At 40.8% G+C, this 21,183-nt stretch overlaps 2 protein-coding genes across 2 annotated transcripts; both read left to right on the top strand.

Moving 5' to 3' along the window:
* The first annotated feature begins 2,234 nt into the window (after positions 1-2,234).
* Positions 2,235-5,806, top strand: LOC146971552 (putative C-type lectin domain family 20 member A). Its single transcript, XM_085801885.1, has 5 exons — positions 2,235-2,328; positions 4,149-4,553; positions 4,943-5,290; positions 5,395-5,504; positions 5,699-5,806. Exons 1-5 carry the CDS (start codon positions 2,235-2,237, stop codon positions 5,804-5,806), a joined length of 1,065 nt encoding a protein of 354 aa, XP_085658011.1.
* Positions 5,807-15,196: 9,390 nt separating this feature from the next.
* LOC146971551 (uncharacterized) lies at positions 15,197-17,769 on the top strand. Its single transcript, XM_085803297.1, has 8 exons — positions 15,197-15,498; positions 15,645-15,690; positions 15,781-15,872; positions 15,974-16,084; positions 16,605-16,881; positions 16,968-17,151; positions 17,368-17,409; positions 17,555-17,769. The coding sequence occupies exons 1-7, from the start codon at positions 15,197-15,199 to the stop codon at positions 17,376-17,378; spliced, it is 1,023 nt and encodes a 340-aa protein (XP_085659423.1). The 3' UTR covers positions 17,379-17,409; positions 17,555-17,769.
* The last annotated feature ends 3,414 nt before the right edge of the window (positions 17,770-21,183 follow it).

Below are 21,183 nucleotides of genomic sequence, written 5' to 3'. Positions count from 1 at the left end.
TTCCATTCATGGTATTTAAAAATCAGCTGTCAGAGAGAGAGCAGCCTCGTTTGGTGATAAGAAGAACAAGTTCTCACATGAGGAGAAAAAACATATGCAGGTTTTCTGCTTGCTAGGGCGTTAGAGCTTCCTGCAGCTCATGTACGCCATCTAGCCACAACCCTGTTTTCCCAAACTATGGAGTGGCCCGAGGTTCAAATGTCACAGCGTTAATCGCGCATTTAAAAAAAAAGTGCCGTTAAAATCATTTTGTGTTAACTTGTTAATAACGCTTTCACTTTGACAGCCTTAATAAACATACATACAAACGTATATGCATTCATGTAATGAATACGCTTGATGCGTTTCTAGCAACACACCGCACACGGTCCAGTCAACCGAGTGATATAAATGAGTACAGTCTATATGCTCTACACGAGGGGTGTCTAAACTTTTTGCAAAGAGGGTCAGATTTGGTGAGGTGAAAAATGTGTGGGGGCCGACCATTCAGCCTGACAACCTTTGAACCATTAACATTAAATGCAAATTAACTATTTAATACATTTTTATGTAGGTTCATTTGAAACATTGCATATTACATTTTATAAGGAAAGGGTCAAGGGTCGCACGGCCACAGGTCAGCTGCCATCTTAAGGTGAAATATAAAATAGGTTTTTTTTGTAAGTTTTTATTTTTATTTTTTGTACGTGCTGGCAGGCCGCATATTATTGATTTTATGACAGACTGGCTGTGGGCCCCGGGTTGGACTTTGGACATGCCTGTCACTTTTCTTCTTCGTCTGTTATGACAGCTGGCAGCTTTTAGGGCCCTATTTTCCTGGCGCAACTCAGGGGGGCGCAGCGAGGCGAACCCTGACGCAGCTGGCGCAGTGGCATTTTCCTCCAGTGCAACAAGGTGCGCAGCGGATTCGGTAAATTGGCAGACTGCTGTGCGCCGAGATGGGAGTGGTCGCGCAGCAGGGGGAGGTGTCGACAGATCCACCGTGGCGCAGTGACAATTTGTTGCAGATAGACCACGCGGAGAGTGCGCCGAAAGCTCGCCAGCTCCGTGGCAATTTGACTGCCCAGCTCGCAGTGCGCCCACGTCACCAAGACCTCACAGGCAGATTTCCACAGTTCCAGGCACATTTAAATGCAATTAATAATAATAATAATAATAATAATAATAATCATCATCACAATAACCCCTATTTATTGTATCGATGCGGCTCAATAAATCAATAAGTAAATACATAAATATAGCAGATACTCGTGTAGTGTCAACACAGCAGTAATCCATCCTCATCTTTCATCTGTGCAGCCTTTGATCTGTCATCAGTGTGACGGGACAATCGATATAGATGTGCTGAATGTGTATGCTGTAATCTGTAGGTGCTGATTCAAATCTTCTCTTCCACGGTGAAATCAAAGGCGAGGAGAGGAGCTCATTTGATTGGTGAAGATCTGACTCGGCTGTGTCAAACCCACTCCACGCCTTCTCTCCTCCCTCTATGCCATTTGCGCCGGTGGGAGGGAAGTAGGCGGGATGCGCCCCGCTGCGTTTCGAAGGAAAATTGCAAACTGCTCCTGGTCACTCCCCGTTGGCGAAGCGAACGCGGAGCGCAGGCCTTATCCGCTGCGCCTGCACCTAGTTCACGAAAGTAGAGCCCTTAGTCTCATTACTGCCACCTGGATTGGAATGACGACCTGACCTTCATTTTTCCCCCTTTATATTCACTCAGACATATTCGTCCTATGACTGCGTGCACCGAACCGTGACCCCCGTACCATGAGGGCATGGGACAAATACAAAAACTGTTGCCATGATTTACATCTTTATAATGAACAGCCATAGGATATCGGGGATTGCCAGTTCTTATTGCATGCTTATGCTCAGCCAATCTTGCCTGCTTTGTTTTCCCAATATAAAATGCGCACTAGACCTCATGGGAAATGCAGTCTTCATTCAAAACGCTACCGCATTTGTCCACAGGGGTCGCCAAAATGAACCCAAAATGAAAGTTATTTGTAGGGGCTTTAAACAACTTTTAGATTTCTGATTGTGGGGTGGGGGTCTTTGGTTCTGTCACCACACGCCACTGAACATTACTTTTATGAATCAACAGTATATGAACATGTGGGTCTCATATAACACAGTGTTATGAACAAGTGGTGCGGTGTGAGGGGAAGAAGCAGACCCTGAACCCACTGCTTCACAAACAACAGTTTCTGTTGGAGTCAGTGTGCATCCACAAAATGAACCAAATGTGTATATTCCTTGACTTGGAGCTCAACTCTGGAGAGCTCTGGCCCAAAGTAAACCCTGCCCTGGCAACACACCTCTACCCTGGTGAGGATAAGTCTGCTTTGCAATTCATAATAAAACTGACCTTTAGTGCATTTCTTCATTTACATATGAGTTACATAAAAGTCATAAAACAAAAGCATTTGATTTTTGCCTGTGAATATTTGGCTTTTCAGAGATGTTGAGTTTACAACAATGGGCCACTAATATCAAATCACTGAAAAACGTGACAAAACATTTTACCTCTAACAATTTCCAACCCTTGAACAATTGGTTATAACTGGTTGGTTATCATCATGTAGCGACCAATGTGACCTCGGCCATATTCCTTATTTGTCTATTTCAATATGACAGATAAAACACAGCAACACAGAGCTGGCTGTGTCTCACTATATCTGCAGCTCAGGAGTTGATTTTCCATTAGCCTATAGTTGTTAAGTTAAAGCTATTTGTTAGCAGGAAGTCGGAACAGTATAAAGTTAGTATTTTCAAAGCATCTCTTCAGTTGAAGAGGAACTATGCAGGATTTTTAGCTTAACTATGCTACATTTTTACCGTAATTAAACAGATTTGGAGTTATTGTGATGGTTAAATAAATGACTGCCTTCCACATAGCGTCTTTTGGCTGAAAACAAACCTTGCAAGATTAGTGCTGCCAACCCGGTGTCCACATTCTCATCTCAGTGGTATCGCAACACAAACGCACCCTGTAACCTGTAATTTCTTGTTTATGACAGATAAGACTACATACATAAATATACACATCATAACACTTATATGATAAAACACACTATCTACTGCTCTATTGATTGCTCCCTCGCTGGCTATGGCCAGGAGGAGGGTTAGCGAAACAGCGGAAAAGCGACAGGACTTGCATAGTTCCCCTTTAAAATACTTCCTTTCTGATACAAACTGTGACAGCCACAACTCTATCCCCCTGTACATGTCTGTACAAAACAGTAGACAATTGTTTCCAAGTGCATCCCATGTGTCATTACAGTAATATACCAGTCTAGATGAACTGCAGTCTGCCATCAACCCTCAGGATTCGGCTTCCTGTCCTGCTCTCATTCTCTCTTTACCATTTACCGTATTAACCTGAAAATGAACTGGACCAACACTCAACATCACTGCTGAATGAAATACACATTTGAAAGTCACTAAGCGAGTGGGCTGAGCGACAGCCTAAAGAGACGCCAGCTTGACTTGGTGATAAGGAGATATGTTTATATGGTTATACAAAGGTTTATCTTTCCTTATTTGAATATTTAAATATGTGAACATCAAAATTCAGCACAGCTCCATGCACCTCTCAGAGAGAGGAGCAGACGTTTCCTATGGGTTTGGTTCATTTTCATCATTTTCTTTACATGTGAGTATAATTCATTACATTTACTTTTATTTTTAACTTCAGTGGTATTGAAATAAATTCCCCTGTGTTAGAAAACTTATCAGCCTATAATGTATATAAATATGTACTTAATATGTAACAATTTTCTGCTGTACTTCTGCTGTACTTTTTTCCTTATTTACTTTTCAGTGAAATCAGAGATGGACTCTACAAAGCTTTTGATTTTTGTCTTAATCGGTAAGAGTTATGATTCCTTCAATTTTCTGTTGATGCTTTTTGGTTTCCAGTTTTGCTCGATCACACGGCTGAGAATCGCAGGCCCTGAGAGAGACTTCATGAGGGATTTTTTTTTTACTTGTCTACTTCCAATTTAATCTAAATGTCATAACAACTCAAATTAATTGTTGAGCAATTTTGTATAATTATAAAACTAAATGAAAACCCTTGAGACTGTAGAGTACAATGTGATTCTTATAGTTTACAACTAAATATGTCCTCTATCATCAAACCTCAGGATTTGACCTCACTTCCTGCTCTGACACCTACGTTCGAGAATACCACTATGTCAACCAGTCACTGACCTGGACCGAGGCTCAGAAATACTGCAGAGAGAAATACACTGATCTGGCAACCTTTGAGAGTGTGGAGGACTTGAGCAGGTTAAACAGACCAAGTGGGGACACTTCATGGACATGGATTGGACTGAGTGATGACCTGAAATCCTGGTGGCGAGTCATGAGCAATGCTGCAAACTCATGGAGATGGTCAGCAACGGGTACAACATCAGAAACTGGTTACCAGAGCTGGCACTACTGTCCAAATATTGAATTGGGACATGTCGTCTGTGTGTTTATTGATGACCGTGGAGGATGGATTGAATACCAGTGTAACAGAACATTATATTTTCTCTGCTTCAGTGGTAAGAAAAAAAAGTTTGTTTACTAGATTTAAAAGATTGTATTGCTAATGTTGTCAATGAACAAATAGTATGTCTCATTTTAAATAGTTGCCTGTACACACATGAAAATGTGAAACTATGAACACACATATAGTCTTATTCTATTGTTGTATATTATGTTTTTATTACTTTGTGCATTTTATTCATATAATTTTTATGACGGCATCCAATGGTGATGTGAGCTGTTCCTGCAGTTTTCTAGAGTAACACATGTTTCCTTAGTGTTACAAATGTTGTTTTTCCACCCTCTTTTAGTATTTACCCAGTTACATGTTTTTGAAACACCCTCATCTCTTTAGAGCTAATGCTGCTATATTTCTCCCACTGACTTTACTTTTCCTCTGTTGCAGGATCAAATCTTCCAGGCCAGAGAAGATATACTTTGATTAACCGTTCACTGACATGGACAGAAGCCCAGACTTACTGTAGAACACACCACACAGACCTGGCTACGATCGAGAACGCTCAAGAAGACGCAGAGGTGAACTCACTGATGACCACAAACTCAGTATCTAATGCATGGATTGGCTTGTACAGAGTACCATGGAGGTGGTCTGACAACAGCAGCAGCTCCTTCACAAACTGGGCATCTGGTCAGCCAGATCACATAATAGACGAGCTCTGTGTGGCTGAAGACTCAGCCCATTTTTGGCATGATATGCCCTGTGATGAGAAACATTTCTTTTGGTGTTACGGAGGTGAAAATACTATATCAATATCATAAATACTTCTCTACCTTTTCTTACAAGGTAATAGCTTTTTTCTCCTTGGTTTGAGGAAATGTGTTTGTTGAACTCTCCAGACCCGACAGAGAAGAAGACGACCGAGAAGAAGACGACCATGGTGAGGATGAAGATTCAGACCTTTGCTGACCTTTCAGATCCAGCTACTAATGTCCAGATTCTCCAGCAGGTAAAACTTCCTCCTGTTCCTGAAAAACTAAATCTGAGCCATGATAACTTCTGTCCATCTATAATAATGTTTATTTACAGTTACAATAACAATTCTAATTATATTTTCTGTTTGATGACGCTGAATTTCCAAAATGTTTGTACATTGTATTATTCAGACACTGGTCTTCTAACGTTGTCTTTATTCCCTCTCAGCTCAGTGAAAGGTTCAAGGCTTTACACGGTGACGTTGAACTGAGGTGGGTGACTCAACCCACAAAACAAGAGGAAGACGACGATGAAGACAATGGAAAATGTAACTGAATTGTTTTGTTTTTAAACCACCTACAAAGGCACAATGCAGGAAACCAAAATGAATGTAGATAGATGACTTTGTTAATCAAATTAGACTCAGTGTGAAACAAATCATGTTGTAATCTTCATTTATCTTCAATTTAAGATTCACAGGCACCACCGTCATGTTCAGTCACTAAAAACCAGTGTTTTGCTGCCCTGTCCGTTGGAAGCTTTCATGTCAGCGTCATGATGAGTGTGGCAAGAAACATGTTGTACTGCTGTTGCTTAGACAAAAACATACATAGCAACAGGGAATTTAGTCGGTGCTCTGTCAAATTGTATTATTTTGGGGACATTTTAGTATCCTATTATGCTATAGCAACCAGGGTAGCACCAATGTGTGTGTGTGTGTGTGTGTGTGTGTGTGTGTGTGTGTGTGTGTGTGTGTGTGTGTGTGTGTGTGTGTGTGCCAGCCGCTGTTCAGAATCATGGTAATTGGTCGTCTTCTTTTCAATGTCTGGCTTCAGTAGAGGTAATAATCTATTAACTCGACCACCGGCATCCTAAAATAAACTGTTAAAGTGATCATGATAATTCCGCTGCTCATTTACAAGCATGTCCCCTCGCTCTTGACTTCCACTCAGTACTGGATGGAAACTGGACCTCAACACACTCAACACTCATTATCACTGCTAGTGCTAAATGAAATACACATTTGACAGTAACTGAGTGACAACCTACAGTGACACCAAAGTACAAATGATTAACTTGTGGTAACCAGGTTTGAACTTTGAATGACATGGTTATGTGGCCATATGATAATATTATTCAAAGGGTTTTCTTTCCTTATTTGAATATTTAAATACAGTATGTGCACAATACAATTTACCACAGCTCCAGGCATTTCTCAGAGAGAGGAAGTTTCCTGACAGGTTTGGTTCATTGAATTTTCATTACATGTGAGTATAATTCATCAGATTAACTGGTTATTTTTATAGTACTGTTGTTCATAGATAGATATTCAATTCAATTCAATTCAATATACTTTAATTGTCCCTGTAGGGAAATTTGTTGTGGGCTTCACAGGTGGTCCGCAGTTTGACAATAAAACAATCAAACAAACAAACAAACAATAAAAATCGAGCGATCGGTAACCCATACTGCTACAGTATACAGCAGCATAAATTATACCATGGTCTGGGTGAATCCTCGATTCTGATTGGCTGCGGGGTGTCCATTAAAAAGTGATAATGGACACCCATAAAGATGTTCCGGTAAAATAGCCTGATTACGTTCTAAATATTACTGCGCTGACTCAAACGCTTGTTGGTAACCACGGCAACGGACACTCGGACCATAACAACTTTTTTTCAGCGCATCATGGCACTGGAGTCTGTAAACACACAAGCGGTAAGAGGCACTGGCCGTCTGAAAAAATTGGTGTCACGTAACATTTGAGCCGTCACCTCATCTCCCTTCACTGATCAACTACCAGGCTGTGGCAGAGTCACTGGCTGAAACGTTACGCTGCGGTCACAGCGGGTCCCTCTTTTTTTTTCTTTTATCGCCGACGAGAGTTATTAAATAGTCCGCTCAGCCGCTTATGTTAAAGACGACGTATGATTTTAACGGTAAAAACAACATTAAATCATGACTGACTTATTTAATATGTATTTTTCTCGTAAGTGACCATGGTATAAGCGGGATAATGCCCTTCACTGAAAACAAATGTACAGGACGGGAGGAAGCAAAACAGTGGGGAAGTGACCGCAATTTACAATTTGATAAAAGCCGATTTTTGCCATATCAACATTATGTTTACATATGGTGACCACGCGATTTTGTATTAGTGTCCGTATGTTTAGTGATTATTGATATTCACAGTAGCGTCTGAGTGGTCAGCGCATGGTCAGAGTCGAGAACTTGACGTGCTAGCAACAGTAACTAAGGGGGGTGGGGATTTATGAAAAATTTCCTGTTTTCCTGTCCACACATGAAGCTGAAACCGGAGTTTTCGAAAAAGTTCACCCTGGACTCCGGTTACAAAAAACTCTGGTTTCAGGAGCCCACACCTGATACTCTGAATGGAGAATATGAGATTGATCAGACACAATTTTGCGTGCGTGTCTCAAGGTGGATTGTTCGTAAATGGATTGAAGAGAAACATGATCTTTAACGCCCATGATTTTCATGACATGTTGTACCAGGCGATTAATTTGTGTCTTTAGTTGAACAGACAAGTTGCCACACCAGGCTGTAATTCCGTACCGTACAGCATGATAAAACAACAACATAAATTTCTGCTCAACACCAAAAACTCTAATCTGCGCAGAAAATACAATCTCTGTTGCAGTTTGGAGCAGAGACTCTCAACATGGGCCCTCCAGCTGAGTGTGTCATCAATATAAACTCCCAAGTACTTATAAGAAGAGACCTGAGCGATGGGTTCGTTGTGGATGACCACCGGCCTCAGGTCGTCCACAGCTTTAACATTGAACACCATCTCTTCAGTTTTAGCATCAGATGATTAGAGTCACACCACTGAACAAAATTACAGATCTCAGAATGGTAAACTACTGGACTGCCATCTTTGTGCAACAGCCCCAGAATGGCCGTGTCATCTGAAAATTTGATGATGTAGTTATCAGGATGGACTTTGATGCAATCGTTGGTGTATAATGTAAAGACAGGGTTCCTACACATTTGACATTTCCAAATTCCATACTTTTTCCAGACCCTAATTTCCAGACTTCTCGGTAAAAATGATTTTGAATTATTCTGAATGTGTATGCCATTATGTAACCAAATAATTTCCAGGAGATTGTAGCTATATACTGCATATAGGTACAATAGCACATACAAAAATAATTAACCCAGATAACTTAAGATACGACCAAACCAGATAAGTATTAAGATAAATATATTTCCATACAATAATTTACATTTTCCATACTTTTCCAGACCTGGAAATGTATAAAATCAAACTCCATACTTTCCATACTTATGTAGGAACCCTGTAAAGAGCACAGGGGAGCTCACACATTCCTGGGGGGCACCAGTGTTGGAAAGTCTGGACTCAGAAAGGACATTGTTAACTCTGACATACTGCACACGGTTAGTTAGAAAAGACATAAACCATTTCAGTATAAAGGGGCTAACATTCATGTTCCTCAGTTTTTCAATCAGTAGATGTGGCTGCAGCGTATTAAACGCTGAGCTAAAATCAACAAACAGTAAACGAACATAAGCTTTGGGGTCTTCCAGATGTTTAGTGACCAGATGAGTGATGCTGTTAATTGCGTCATCTGTGCCACGCCCCTGCTTATATGCAAACTGAAAAGGATCAAGCAGCGAATCAACCTCCTTCTTAAGTGATGACACCATGATTCTCTCAAAACATTTGATTACATTTGATGTTAACGCAACAGGACGAAAATCATTATTTTCCCTTGGGCAGGGTTTTTTTGGTATAGGTGTTATGACTGATTTCTTCCAGAGGGTGGGCACAGTGTGCTGATATACAGATTTTTGAAAGATAGGACACAGTGCAGGTGTCAGCTCCTCCGCGCAGGTTTTAAGAAGAAAGGCTGAGATGCCGTCTGGCCCTGTGGCTTTTTTAGCACAACTGTGTTTAAAAACTGACTGGACCTCATAAGGGTCGATCAACACTCTGGCGTCCTGGTCAGTGACACTTATAGATTGTAAAACATTGTCACACTCAGAGGAGAAATTATGGGTCTCAAATCTCATAAAGAAGTCATTTAATTCATTTGCTTTTTGCAAGTTATCAGGAGTACTAAGACATTTCTTGGCTGGGGTCATGTTAGTGATGGCCTTCATAGTATCCCACAGCTTCTTGGAGTTCATAGCATGACAATTTTGTTCAATAATTTCCTCATGTCTGTTCCTCGCTTCCCTGAGCATGCTGTTAAGTTCGGTCCGGTTAATACACTCTTTCATCTCCTTAGTTATGTAAGGTTTGTTATTTGGGTATACAGTTATTACTTTATGAGGTATAATATTGTCCACACAGAACTGAATGTAATCAGTGACAGTCTCCGCAGCATCATCCACATCCATCTTATGAAAGATGCTCCACTCAGTAGACAGGAAGCATCCTTTAAGGGCCTCAATACTGTCACTGGACCAGATTTTACGTAACAGTTTTGGTTTGTGGTTTGCTGCTTTTGAGAGCGGTTCTGTAAGTGGGGATGAGATACACCGTGTTGTGATCCGAATTTGACTCTGCCCACATATGCATTGTTCACGTTGCCATAGCATTTATCCAAAATTTTGTCCTCTCGTGTACCACACTTACAGTTATGTAGCCTACTGTTGGAAACCCGGGAGTGATGGATCGAGTTTGCAATGGTTAAAATCTCCTAAAATGAAGATAGGTGCTTGGACACAGTCAGCAATTTGAGCAGCAGCACTTACAGCGTTGCCGCTGGGTGGAACGTATACAGTGCAGAGGATGATGCTCCCGAACTCGCAGGGTAAATACATCGGTCTCAGGCTCAGACACATGAGTTCAACATCAGGGTTACACAAAGTCTTGGTGAGTGTGTACTGCCTGCACCACCTATCATTAATAAAAACACAGACTCCTCCACCTCGGCTTCCCCGAAGCTTCACTCCTGTCGGAGCGGATGAGGGAAAACCCCTCCAGTTCACATACCGCATCAGGGATGTTCCGGTGGAGCCACGTCTCCGTAAAGACCAGCATAGATGACTCACGGTACTCATGGCAGACTCTGGTGTTGATGCGCAGCTCATCCATTTTCCGCTGTAACGACCTGACGTTGCCGAGGATCATGGAGGGCAGGGGCGGCCTGTTGCCTCTGCGTCAGAGGCGTTGGCGAATTCCTCCTTTCCTTCCCCTTTTCCGAAGCCGTCTCCTCCTCGGCGCCGTTCGAGTGATGTCCTCGGGCAGGTCGGGGGGAGGCAAAAGTCTATGGAGGTAGATTTGTGTCTTTATTATTCAATCAAAAAAAAGGTTGCTTCAATCAAAAAATATATTTTCAATCAAAAAAACCCGTTTCAATCAAAGAAAAAAAGTGTTTGAATGCAAAAATATATTTGAGACTCAAAAAAATGCATTTGAACACTATTTTTTTTTGCTTGAAAATGTTTTTTTTGATAGAAGTGAAGGTTTTTTTGTTTGAAGCAACTTTTTTGATTGAAGTATTGTTGTTTTGTGTTTGGGCCATATTATGGGTAGGACATTTGTGTCTTTATAATTCAATCAAAAAAGAAGTTGCTTCAAACAAACAAAAAATATTTTCAATAAAAAAATCACTTCAATCAAAAAATAAACCTTTTCAATCATAGAAAAAATGTTTTTGAATGCAAAAAAATATTTGAGACTCAAAAAATTGCACTTGAACACTTTTTTTTTGATTGAAAATGTTTTCTTTGATTGAAGTAATCTTTTTTGTGTTTGGACCATGTTATGGGTAGGACATTTGTGTCTTAATTATTCAATCCCAAAAAAGTTGCTTCAATCAAAAAAAAAACATTTTCAATCAAAAAAAAAATATTTTCAATCAAAGAAAAAACTGTTTAAATGCAAAAAAAAAAAAATCATTTGAAGTGTTTTTTTTTTTGATTGAACTTTCTTTTTTTTTGAATGAAGTGAAAAAAGTTTTGAAGTCGTTTTTTTTTTGAATCATTTTGACACAAACGTACCGCAGTGGGCGGGTGCTTCCCCATTGGTCAGACATGTTTGAGTGACAAGTGTCTACACCAACGACGTCTTTCTGACAAGCAAGTCATGGTCGCCACTCGCCAGCGAGCCAGGAAGCAGTGGTGGAGTTGTTGGTAAGTAGATAAAACCGTATTAAAATGATTGGTGTCACGTTATTAGCCTACTCTGTTTGATATTTCGATTAAACATACAGCTTGCTAACTTAGCTCACGTTGACTAATTTGTGTGATGGTGTTAGATATCTGACGCCTCATATTGTCAGGCAGGCTAGCAGGGTGCGCTAACGGCTAATTGAATTGTTTATTTCACTTAAGTAACGTTACAGAGGCTTGCTATGTGCTAGTGCTATATTGTGTTATAATACGTAACGTCATTAGTGGTCAAACAACAGTCCACAGGCCAACTGTTGCCCACAGCGCTGCCTGTTTAGCAGCAACAGGTCATGCAGAGCCTGAGTCTATCTTCTCACACAGCCCACAGGATTACAGCAATTTGACCGTCCCGCTCTCTCTCTCGCTCACGGGTAGTGGTCTCCCCACCATCACACATACAGGCAGTCAAATGCTCGCAGACACAGAGGCAGATGCTGTTATTTTGAGAGCGGGGCTTACATATGCCGTCCCGTACGGAAAATAATGTTGCATACCACCGGTAACATGAATATATATTCCGTTGCTCGGTGCGCAAACTAGCTGTGTCAGGCATTATCAGGGGTGGATTGGCCATAGGGAGTACCGGGAGTTTTCCCGGTGGGCCGGTCACTAATGGGCCGATAGGCGGCCGTTTTTAATTTATCTATTTATTTAATTTAACTTTTTTTTTCGCCATGCCTCGCCTCTCCCGGCCCGGGGAGAGAGACATGCATCGGCTCGGCCCACAGTGCTCAGCTGCAGACACAGCAGAGAAGTGACGATTGGCCCAGTGGCTTGTCTACCTGGCCCAATGGCCCTATGAGAGGCTACAGAGGCCCAGGAGTCCCACCCACGCATGTTCTAGACCCCCCCTCGTCCAATCACTTTTAATGATGAGTCATGATGAGAGCGAGAGCGAGAGAGAGAAAAAAACAACACACCAGCGCACGAAAACGGAAAAGAAAAATGGAGGAAAGTAACAGAAAAAGAAAAGCTCTAGCAGCACAGACTGCTAAAAGTACAACAATTACGCAGATCAGGGGCCGCCTGGCCTGGCCAGGGCTAGAAGCACCGATGCTGCAGCTTCAGCAGCAGGTCCTTCACGTGAGTCTGAAGAGAGTGAAGCTCCCATTACCACTGCCCTTATGATGCAGGAGGAGGCTGAAAAAATAAGTGTTGAGGAACATTCATTAAAATACTGTAAATGGTCTAGAACGGTTGCTATGAACTTTACTTGACATAATAAATAGCTATAGCTAATAACTCTGATGGTGTGGTGTGTTACAGCTAAATCTAGTTATCTAAAGTATTGGAAAACAATAACTATATTCATATACTATCCTCATTAATTGATTAGTTGCTTTTATTAAAGTGCCCTCACTCAAATTTGGTCATGAAGGACATTGAGCTAACAACTTAACAAATATGTAGGCTATGCTTTCCATGTTTTTTTCAGTCAGTGTTTATGGTTTATTGTCCTTTCAACAGTTTAACATTATACAGTTAAAATTTATAAAACACCAATTAACTACTGTTACAGTAAAACATCATTCTGCATACATAATACTCATGATGCAGTACACAAATTACAAGTATTTCTGGTCATGCTTCATTGTCTATGTTATGTTGAGCTGTACTGTCTTTCTAAGATAAAATTAGTGTTTGTCCATTTTTCAGATCATTGTACTATTGTTTTCCATACTTTAGCCAACTAGCCAAAGTTCTGATTGCATGCAGACTCATTATGTGCATGTAATTTTGTCCAAACTTAACTTATTCCACACTATTCCTCTACTTTGTTGTATATTGTATATCATTTAGTAGTGGTGTTATTAAGAGCTTGTGTGTTTGTATGCACATCAACGGTGCTAGTTTGCAAAATATCCGCGCGCAGATAGTGGGCCGGTCTGGACCAAAAAGTCCAGGGCCAAATTTTTGTCTCAGTCCACCCCTGGGCATTATTTATAAGTAGCCTAATGTCCCGCACAACTCCACATGGAAAACTGGCAGTTCAATGAAGTGATGCTTATTGTCTGACATAGTGTACAAGTAGTTACTAGCTTAAAGTATTGTGCCAATAATGATCCTTCTGGTAAATTTGGCATTCAGTTGAGACACAAAAGCTCTTAGTTTAATGAAAATCCTTGGAAAAGAAGACAAGATGGTTTGTTTAATTAGTATTCATTTATTTAGATTTCTAATATCATATAGTATTGTCCTGTCAACCCATTACAAGTCTTGCCTTATTCAGTGTTGATTTATTGACATGTTTATGTAAGATGTTTTATTAGAAGGTGTGTGAGTGAAAGTTGTCTGAAGTTGTATTTTTCTATTTTATTGCAATGCTGATTGATAATGTAGGACTCTGGTCCTGGCTTGGCCTAAGTTTTGGTGTCTCTAGGTGCTGTGCTCTGTAGGCATGACACATTCATTTCTTTATGTGATACTTTATTTTTTGCATCAAATTATTTGAAGTATTGATAAGCAGTATTGATATCGATACAGGTATTGCTGCACTCTCAATTATAACTGCTCAATAGTGTCGTATGGTTACTTTTATTATACAAGCCATCAATTTTGATGGCTTGTTAGTGTAACCGTTAAGCATAATGGCATTAATGCTATATATAGCGTACACTTAGCCAGATATTTTTTATTTTTTATTTTTTTTTTTAAAGTAGCTAACTAGCTAAAGCCTTAAGTAGCTGAAATTAAGTTGTCTCGTGTCTCTGTCTGCAGCAACACACACACACACACACACACACACACACACACACACACACACAGACAACGATAGCTACCTACATTAACTGCAACATCTTTCCAGGCAGCAGATGGACTAATTGTTTTTCCTGTTGATCAAATTATGTTTTTTTAGGCCAAGAACTCCACTAAAACTTTTTGGAACAGGATTGCTTAATAAAGGTAAGAATGGATGGGTAGATTTTATTTATGGTTTTGCTCTTTTTATGTGTCTGGTGTATTGTAGGTCATAACCATTTTCACAACGGCCATCTTTTCTCCCTCCCATTTAGAAAGACCAATACTACACATCACCTCTGCTGCTGATTCTCCATTTTGGGGTTGTGCTCCCCATTATCTATTGCAGGTAATGCACTGACTATCTCATACAAGTACACTTATACATGAATTTCAAAATTGCTCCTCTTATAATGCTAAATTTTAATTTGCAGGCATCCGATGGCACAACAGCTCTTACTGAGGTTAAGGGATAGGTTGGTTTCTGTCATCAATAGAGTACCCATTGATTTTGAGTACCTCCTGTTTGTGTGCACTCAAGAGTTGCAGTTTATTCAAGCTGGCACACAATACATGGATATTCCCGCAGAGCTGGCTGATGGTCTGCAACAGTTGACTTTAGTGCTCAGTTCACATCTGTCACAGAATCCTGTTCCTCCACTATTTAATGATGTAGCCACCACTTGTTGGAGTGGGAATGTAGGACGGCCAGAACTACAAATGAGTCGTGACACACTACAGACGTTGCTGGATACCTCTTTACCTCTAGTTCATTTAGTAGAAATGCATGGCATTTCACGGTCAACCCTTTACAGAAGAATGAAGGACCACAACATGTCAGTGAGGGCATGCTATTCTGTAATTTCTGATGAAGAATTAGACCAGAAAGTCAGGGCTATTAAGGCAAGGATGCCGCATGCAGGCTACAGAATGGTCAAAGGAAGTCTCCAAGCAATGGGCCTTCGTCTTCAATGGAAAAGAGTGAGGCTGTCTTTGCAGCGTGTAGATGGTGCAGGTATCATTGCCAGGATGATCCAGCTTCGTTGCATTGCTCGACGAAGCTACTCTGTCCCTGCTCCCCTGTCTCTCGTCCATGTTGATACAAATCATAAACTGATAAGGTAAATTAATGTCTTGTCTGGCAGAACTTATTTTACGTTTGTATGACGTTGCTTGTTGACCAATTTACTGTGTTGTATGATGTGGGAGTTCTACATACATGTAATACACAATGAATTATATATTTTTTCAAATGCATTTTTTAAAGGTATAACATCGTCATCTTTGGAGGAATAGATGGATTTTCCAGGAAGGTAGATATTTTATTTTCTATTCATTCACAACATATTTACCCTTATGAACAACTCCAAAACATACATGGTATGCGTCTACCTCTTTCATAGATTTTGTATCTGGACGCAGCAGCTAACAACAAAGCAGCAACTGCTTTTGGCTTCTTCATGGAGGGTGTTCAGAGAAATGGATGGCCCTCAAGGTATATATTCAAATTGCAGGAGAAATAAAAGAACGACGTGCTGCTGTACATTATGAAGTTATGTCATATATGGGGGGGAAAAGCATTTGCTTTTCTTTCAGAGTGAGAGCTGATCAAGGGGTGGAAAATGTCGACATAGCCAGGTGCATGTTTACTGTCCGAGGAACAGGCCGTGGAAGCTTTATTGCAGGCAAAAGTGTCCATAACCAGAGGTAATTAAATGAACTTGTCGCATCTACACTTGACATCTGCTTTTTTGATAATCCTTCTCAGAGTGGAGGAGTAAGCAGTGCTCTGCTGCTTAGCAACAATAGACCATTTTTTATAGCAGCTCCTTTGAGAGAACTGAAGGTAAACTTGTATTGTATTAATGTGACTAACAGGAAGCATTAATTACATTATCAATTTGTGTCAATCATGTGTCAGTCTGACCGGATGTTGGTTTACCCTCTTCTGTCAAGATGGCTGCTTTCAACAAGCTCCATGGTATGCTGGTTATAGTTGGCAGTCATCTTTTACATTGAACAGTGGTCACAAACCTTGGCACAGATTTCAGCTTGCTCTCTCCTATACTCTCCATTCCTGATTGAAATTTCCTGGTGTGAACTGGCGGACACACACACACCGGCATAAAAGTGGCTGCACCACTTAAAAGCCATAAATGCCATTTACTTATGAACAGACAGCACCAGTGTTTCTTATTCTAACCATTGTCTGTCTGCCTTTTTTCAGGGTGGAACGCTTATGGAGAGATGTTTGGAATTCTGTAACATCAAAGTACTACAACGCACTACACAGCTTGGAAGAAGAGGGCTTCATTGATCTGTCTAATGCGATCCACCTCTTCTGTGTGCAATATGTGTTCGTACCTCGTCTGCGGTCAGATCTACAGCATTTCACAGACAGTTGGAACAACCACCCGATCCGCACAGAGGCAAACCTTACACCTCAACAGATGTGGAACATTGGAATGCTCCAAGCACCTGTGCCTGAGCCAAATTATGCAGAGGTGGGCATGTAATACTTGATTGGCATGGCAGTTTTTCCCTTAAGCACTTTGTCTATTATCATTAATTTGTTTGTTGGGCCATGCAGCTGCAGCACATAGACCATCAGGAGGAGGTATCTGAAGACACTGACCATGGGATTGTTGTTCCTTACATTCCATCCCCCCTGTCTGCAGAGAATCTTGCTCTGCTGCAACATGAAGTGAATCCTAACTCTGACTCCTTATCCTTTGGTCAGGATATATACCTGCGTGCTCTTCAATTTGTAATGAGTGAGTGACGCTCCACACTATTAAGTGCTTAATGATTATAGCAAACATGTTTTGAAACAATACAAATACACAGCTAATCATTTCAATGTTATGATTAAAAAAGGGGCACTAAGAAAATGTCTTTACTTTTTACAAATTCCTAGAAATAAATTTTAAACATATTTTTCTAAATGCGTTCCAAAAACCAACCCAACCTTTGTATGTTGAAACCCACAGCCCATGCGTAAATGGACAGACACCACTCAGCTTTGAATGAAGGTAACTAACACATGGTTACTCACATACACCATGAAACGTTACACTACAGGCATTTAAGTATTTTCTGTCAATGTCCAAAATTTAACCTATATATAATAATCTAAAACCTGATTACTATAACATATAAAACTATTTGTTCTGCTAGACCCCTCCCCCTTTCAACAGCATAAAGAGCAACAGTATAACCCACTGCAGCCCTAACACGCCTGGGGCTGCATGATGGATCACTACACCACCTTACAGATCACCTCCACAAGTTCATCAATGTCCTCTTCTGCCTCCCCGGCTTCCTGTTCCTGTTAAAGAAGTCCTACACCACTTCCTCCACCGACCGAATGAGGTCTTAAAAGTATTTTGAGGTCTATAAAAAGTCTTATAAAAGGTATTGAAATAAACTTTTGCATTCCTGCATATACCCCGTATAATAAGTTTGAAAATACATTTTAAATATGAAATGTTATTGCATGTCTGTTATATTGATTTATACGTGAATTTTTGAAATGTGAAGCAGTTGGAAAACATGTTTTTAAAAATTGTTTATGTTATTGCTAGTAGTTTTATTTTTGTTGTTCATAATAGCACAGTATTTGGAAGTGGTCATTTTTGATCAACAATGAATACGTCCAAGGATCTTTAAACCCTAAAATGATAACTAGTGTTGGTCTTTCATTTCCACATTGTGATGTTTCCCCAAACCATATTTTATTTGCCATAAATCAGAAAGATAATGTATGGAATGTGTGTTGTGGAGCTCTCAAAGCTGCTGATCCTGCTGCTGCTAGCTGTCCATATGAGAAAAACATTCATAAATTATGATTAAATGATAATTAGAGCATTAAAACATAATCTTCAGGAAATGGTGATTTTGAGGAAAACTTGCAATGATGTAACAGAATATGTTTCATATAAAATGTAAAATTGTTTCATATAAAATTCCCATATAAATATGTAATTATACAGCAGGGGAATAAACGTAAGGTGACAGCACAAACAGCTGGTTTTACTGAACATTTGTTTTATATAAAGATTTTTAATTATCTGTTTTCGGTAAGTAGAATCATAACAATATGTAGGTCGAAACAAAATCCCTCTCTGATCAGCTGTGTACACATGATGATACAGATCAACCTGACACGTAAGGGGCTCTTCAATTCAGTGGTGCAGTGGTAGCACACGTCTCTCAGCTGGGACATGTGAGTTCAAGTCTCAATCTTTGCATTTTCCTTCTGTCGCTTCCACGTCGATTTGCCGGCGTTTAATCATCTGTTTGAAAAACAACCTAAGAAAAACTTTCATTTCAGCCCCTCTATTGCCTCAAATAGACGACAGGATGAACCTAACTCCAAGCGACGCTGAAGTTAGGTTCCGATTCGTCAGCTTCCGATTCAACCCGATTCGGTTCGTAATGTACAACATTAATCAGACGTGAGAAAGACATCAAAATGTTTGCTGGGTAATCATATCTGTATGTACACACATCTCTAAACATGAAAAATGCATAAACAGAAGGAGCATCAGACCCTCGCATCCTGACGAGAACCACTTTAATTCAAATTATTTTATTGCTGGAACAAAATACAGAACATTAATGACCTTACAGTAGATCCTGAATCGTCCTGCCGCCACATAGGAAGATTTGAATAGCCTAATCAATTAAGTTTGCTGCCTGCTTGTTGTGTGTAAAAACGATCGGTGAAAAATACAGTATATTCAATATAACAAGAATATTTAAAATGAACATTATCATATGACAATGAATTACATTATCGGCTCAAATAATAATAATTATTATTCTTATTATTAACAACAATTCTTATTATAGTAACAAAAGACTATAACTTTAACAAGATTTTTAACACCTCTATGGCACTTTCTGGTCTCTTCAGTGGTCAACACCTAGGGCCCTAGTTTGCTGGCGCAGCGCAGGTGGCGCAAGGTAGCGCAGCCGGTCTAATGCAAGTTTCGACCAGCGCAGCCTAGCGCAAAGTCAGATTGGAAGATTGGCAGATCGCGCTGCGCTGAGATAGGCGTGGCGGCGCAGCAGGGGGAGGCGTCACAGATTCAGCTTGGTGCAGTGCAAGTTTCGTCCGAAAATGTCCCGCCGAAGTTGCGCTGAAAGCTCGCCACCTCCAACCAGGTCTAGTCTCAGCGCAGCGCGGAGCGCAGCAGGTGCAGTGGAAGTTTGGCTGACTGACCTGCAGTGCACACACGTCACCAAGACCTCACAGGCAGATCTCCACAGTTCCAGACACATTTCAATGCAATAAATATCCACAATAACCACTATTTAATGCAACTAACGGAATCAACACGTGAATTTATATCTATATAGATTGTCCCGTCACATCTGACGTCAGATCAAAGCAGAGATCAAAGGCTGTCCGTGCGTAAAGGAAACTCCACCTGAATTAACACAGCAGGGACGAACTGGCACTGAAAAGCAGCTGTGGATGTCCCAAGCAGGACTGAGGGTGGATGACTGCATGTCGCTGCCGTGTTGAGATACCACTCTGCCCTTGTGATGATCGCTGTATTTATTTATTTACTTATTAATTCATAAGCACGTGCGACCGCATCACGCAGCCGTAATGAAAAACAAAACACAAATCATCATCTCTCTTAGTCCACCACAACAGCCTCGGTATCAGATAGTCAGTATATAGCCTACTACAGTATACTCAGCATCTCTATCACAGAAAAAAAAGAGAAAAAAAGAGACGGACAGAGAGAGAGAGAGAGAGAGAGAGAGGAGGACAGAGAGAGAGAGAGAGAGGGAGAGAGAGAAAGCGCGTCCTTGCTGATTTCATCCACATGGTGTGTGTTTATGTTGTGATTAGTGTAGCCTACACCTCTGATCTTATACACAGGGTTTGAATAAATGTGAGTTTCTTTATTAGTTTATTAGTTGTTGTTTCTTACATTGGGCAGGGGTTCTCAGTGTATCAGATCAATCCTGGTTAAGTATATTAGTAAACTCATTATTGGTCACTCTGAGCTCGGACCTCCGGACCAAAACAGCTGTTTCCTCCTGGGAGAGGTTCGGCCTCTGGCGTCGCTGTTTCCTCCGTCCATGTCCAAGTATAAAATGACAAACTTGCAGCGCGCATCACCCGCCGCGCAGTTAAAGGTGAGGAGAGGAGCTCCTTTGATTGGTGAAGATCTGACTCGGCTGTGTCAAACCCACTCCACGCCTTTCTCTCCTCCTCCTGTCTCCCTCCCGCCCTCTCTCCTCCCTCTTTGCCGTTTGCGCCGGTGGGAGGGACGAGGGGAGGGGTTGCGCCGGTCTAAGTCTGACTGCGCGGCCCACCAATCTTGCGAAATGGACCTGGTCCACGCCCCGTTGGCGTGGCGAAGCTGCGCTGATCACAGACTTCACCTGGTCGACGAAACTAGAGCCCCTAATGTCAAATGTCAGACTTATACCCACCCTTCTCTGGGAAACAAGCAGAAATGCAAAGAAATACATCCCTCTTTAAATTTTGCTTTGTATAATTTTGAGCACAGTGTATCAGACACATGAGAGCAATAGCAACTGTCCAAACATTCAGAGCTTTTGAGTGTGTTGCCAATTGAAATTCTGCTGTCATGTTATCAGTTTCTGCTTGTTTCCCAGAGAAGGAGGGGGTGTCAATGCTGGTATACCATTAATTGTACAGTATATTTCAGAACGTTTCTATATGCAAGACTGATTGCAAGAAAATAACAGAACACCCAGCAGACAACAGGAGACATTTTGCAGGAGTGGTGATTACTAGTAGTCTGAGAGGATCAGGG

The sequence above is a fragment of the Trachurus japonicus genome, chromosome 16 (assembly GCF_045865225.1).
Source record: "Trachurus japonicus isolate A0001 chromosome 16, Traja_1.0".
NCBI classification, from domain to species: domain Eukaryota; kingdom Metazoa; phylum Chordata; class Actinopteri; order Carangiformes; family Carangidae; genus Trachurus; species Trachurus japonicus.
Note: the sequence above shows the minus strand (reverse complement) of the source record. Positions and strands in the feature narration are given on the sequence as shown.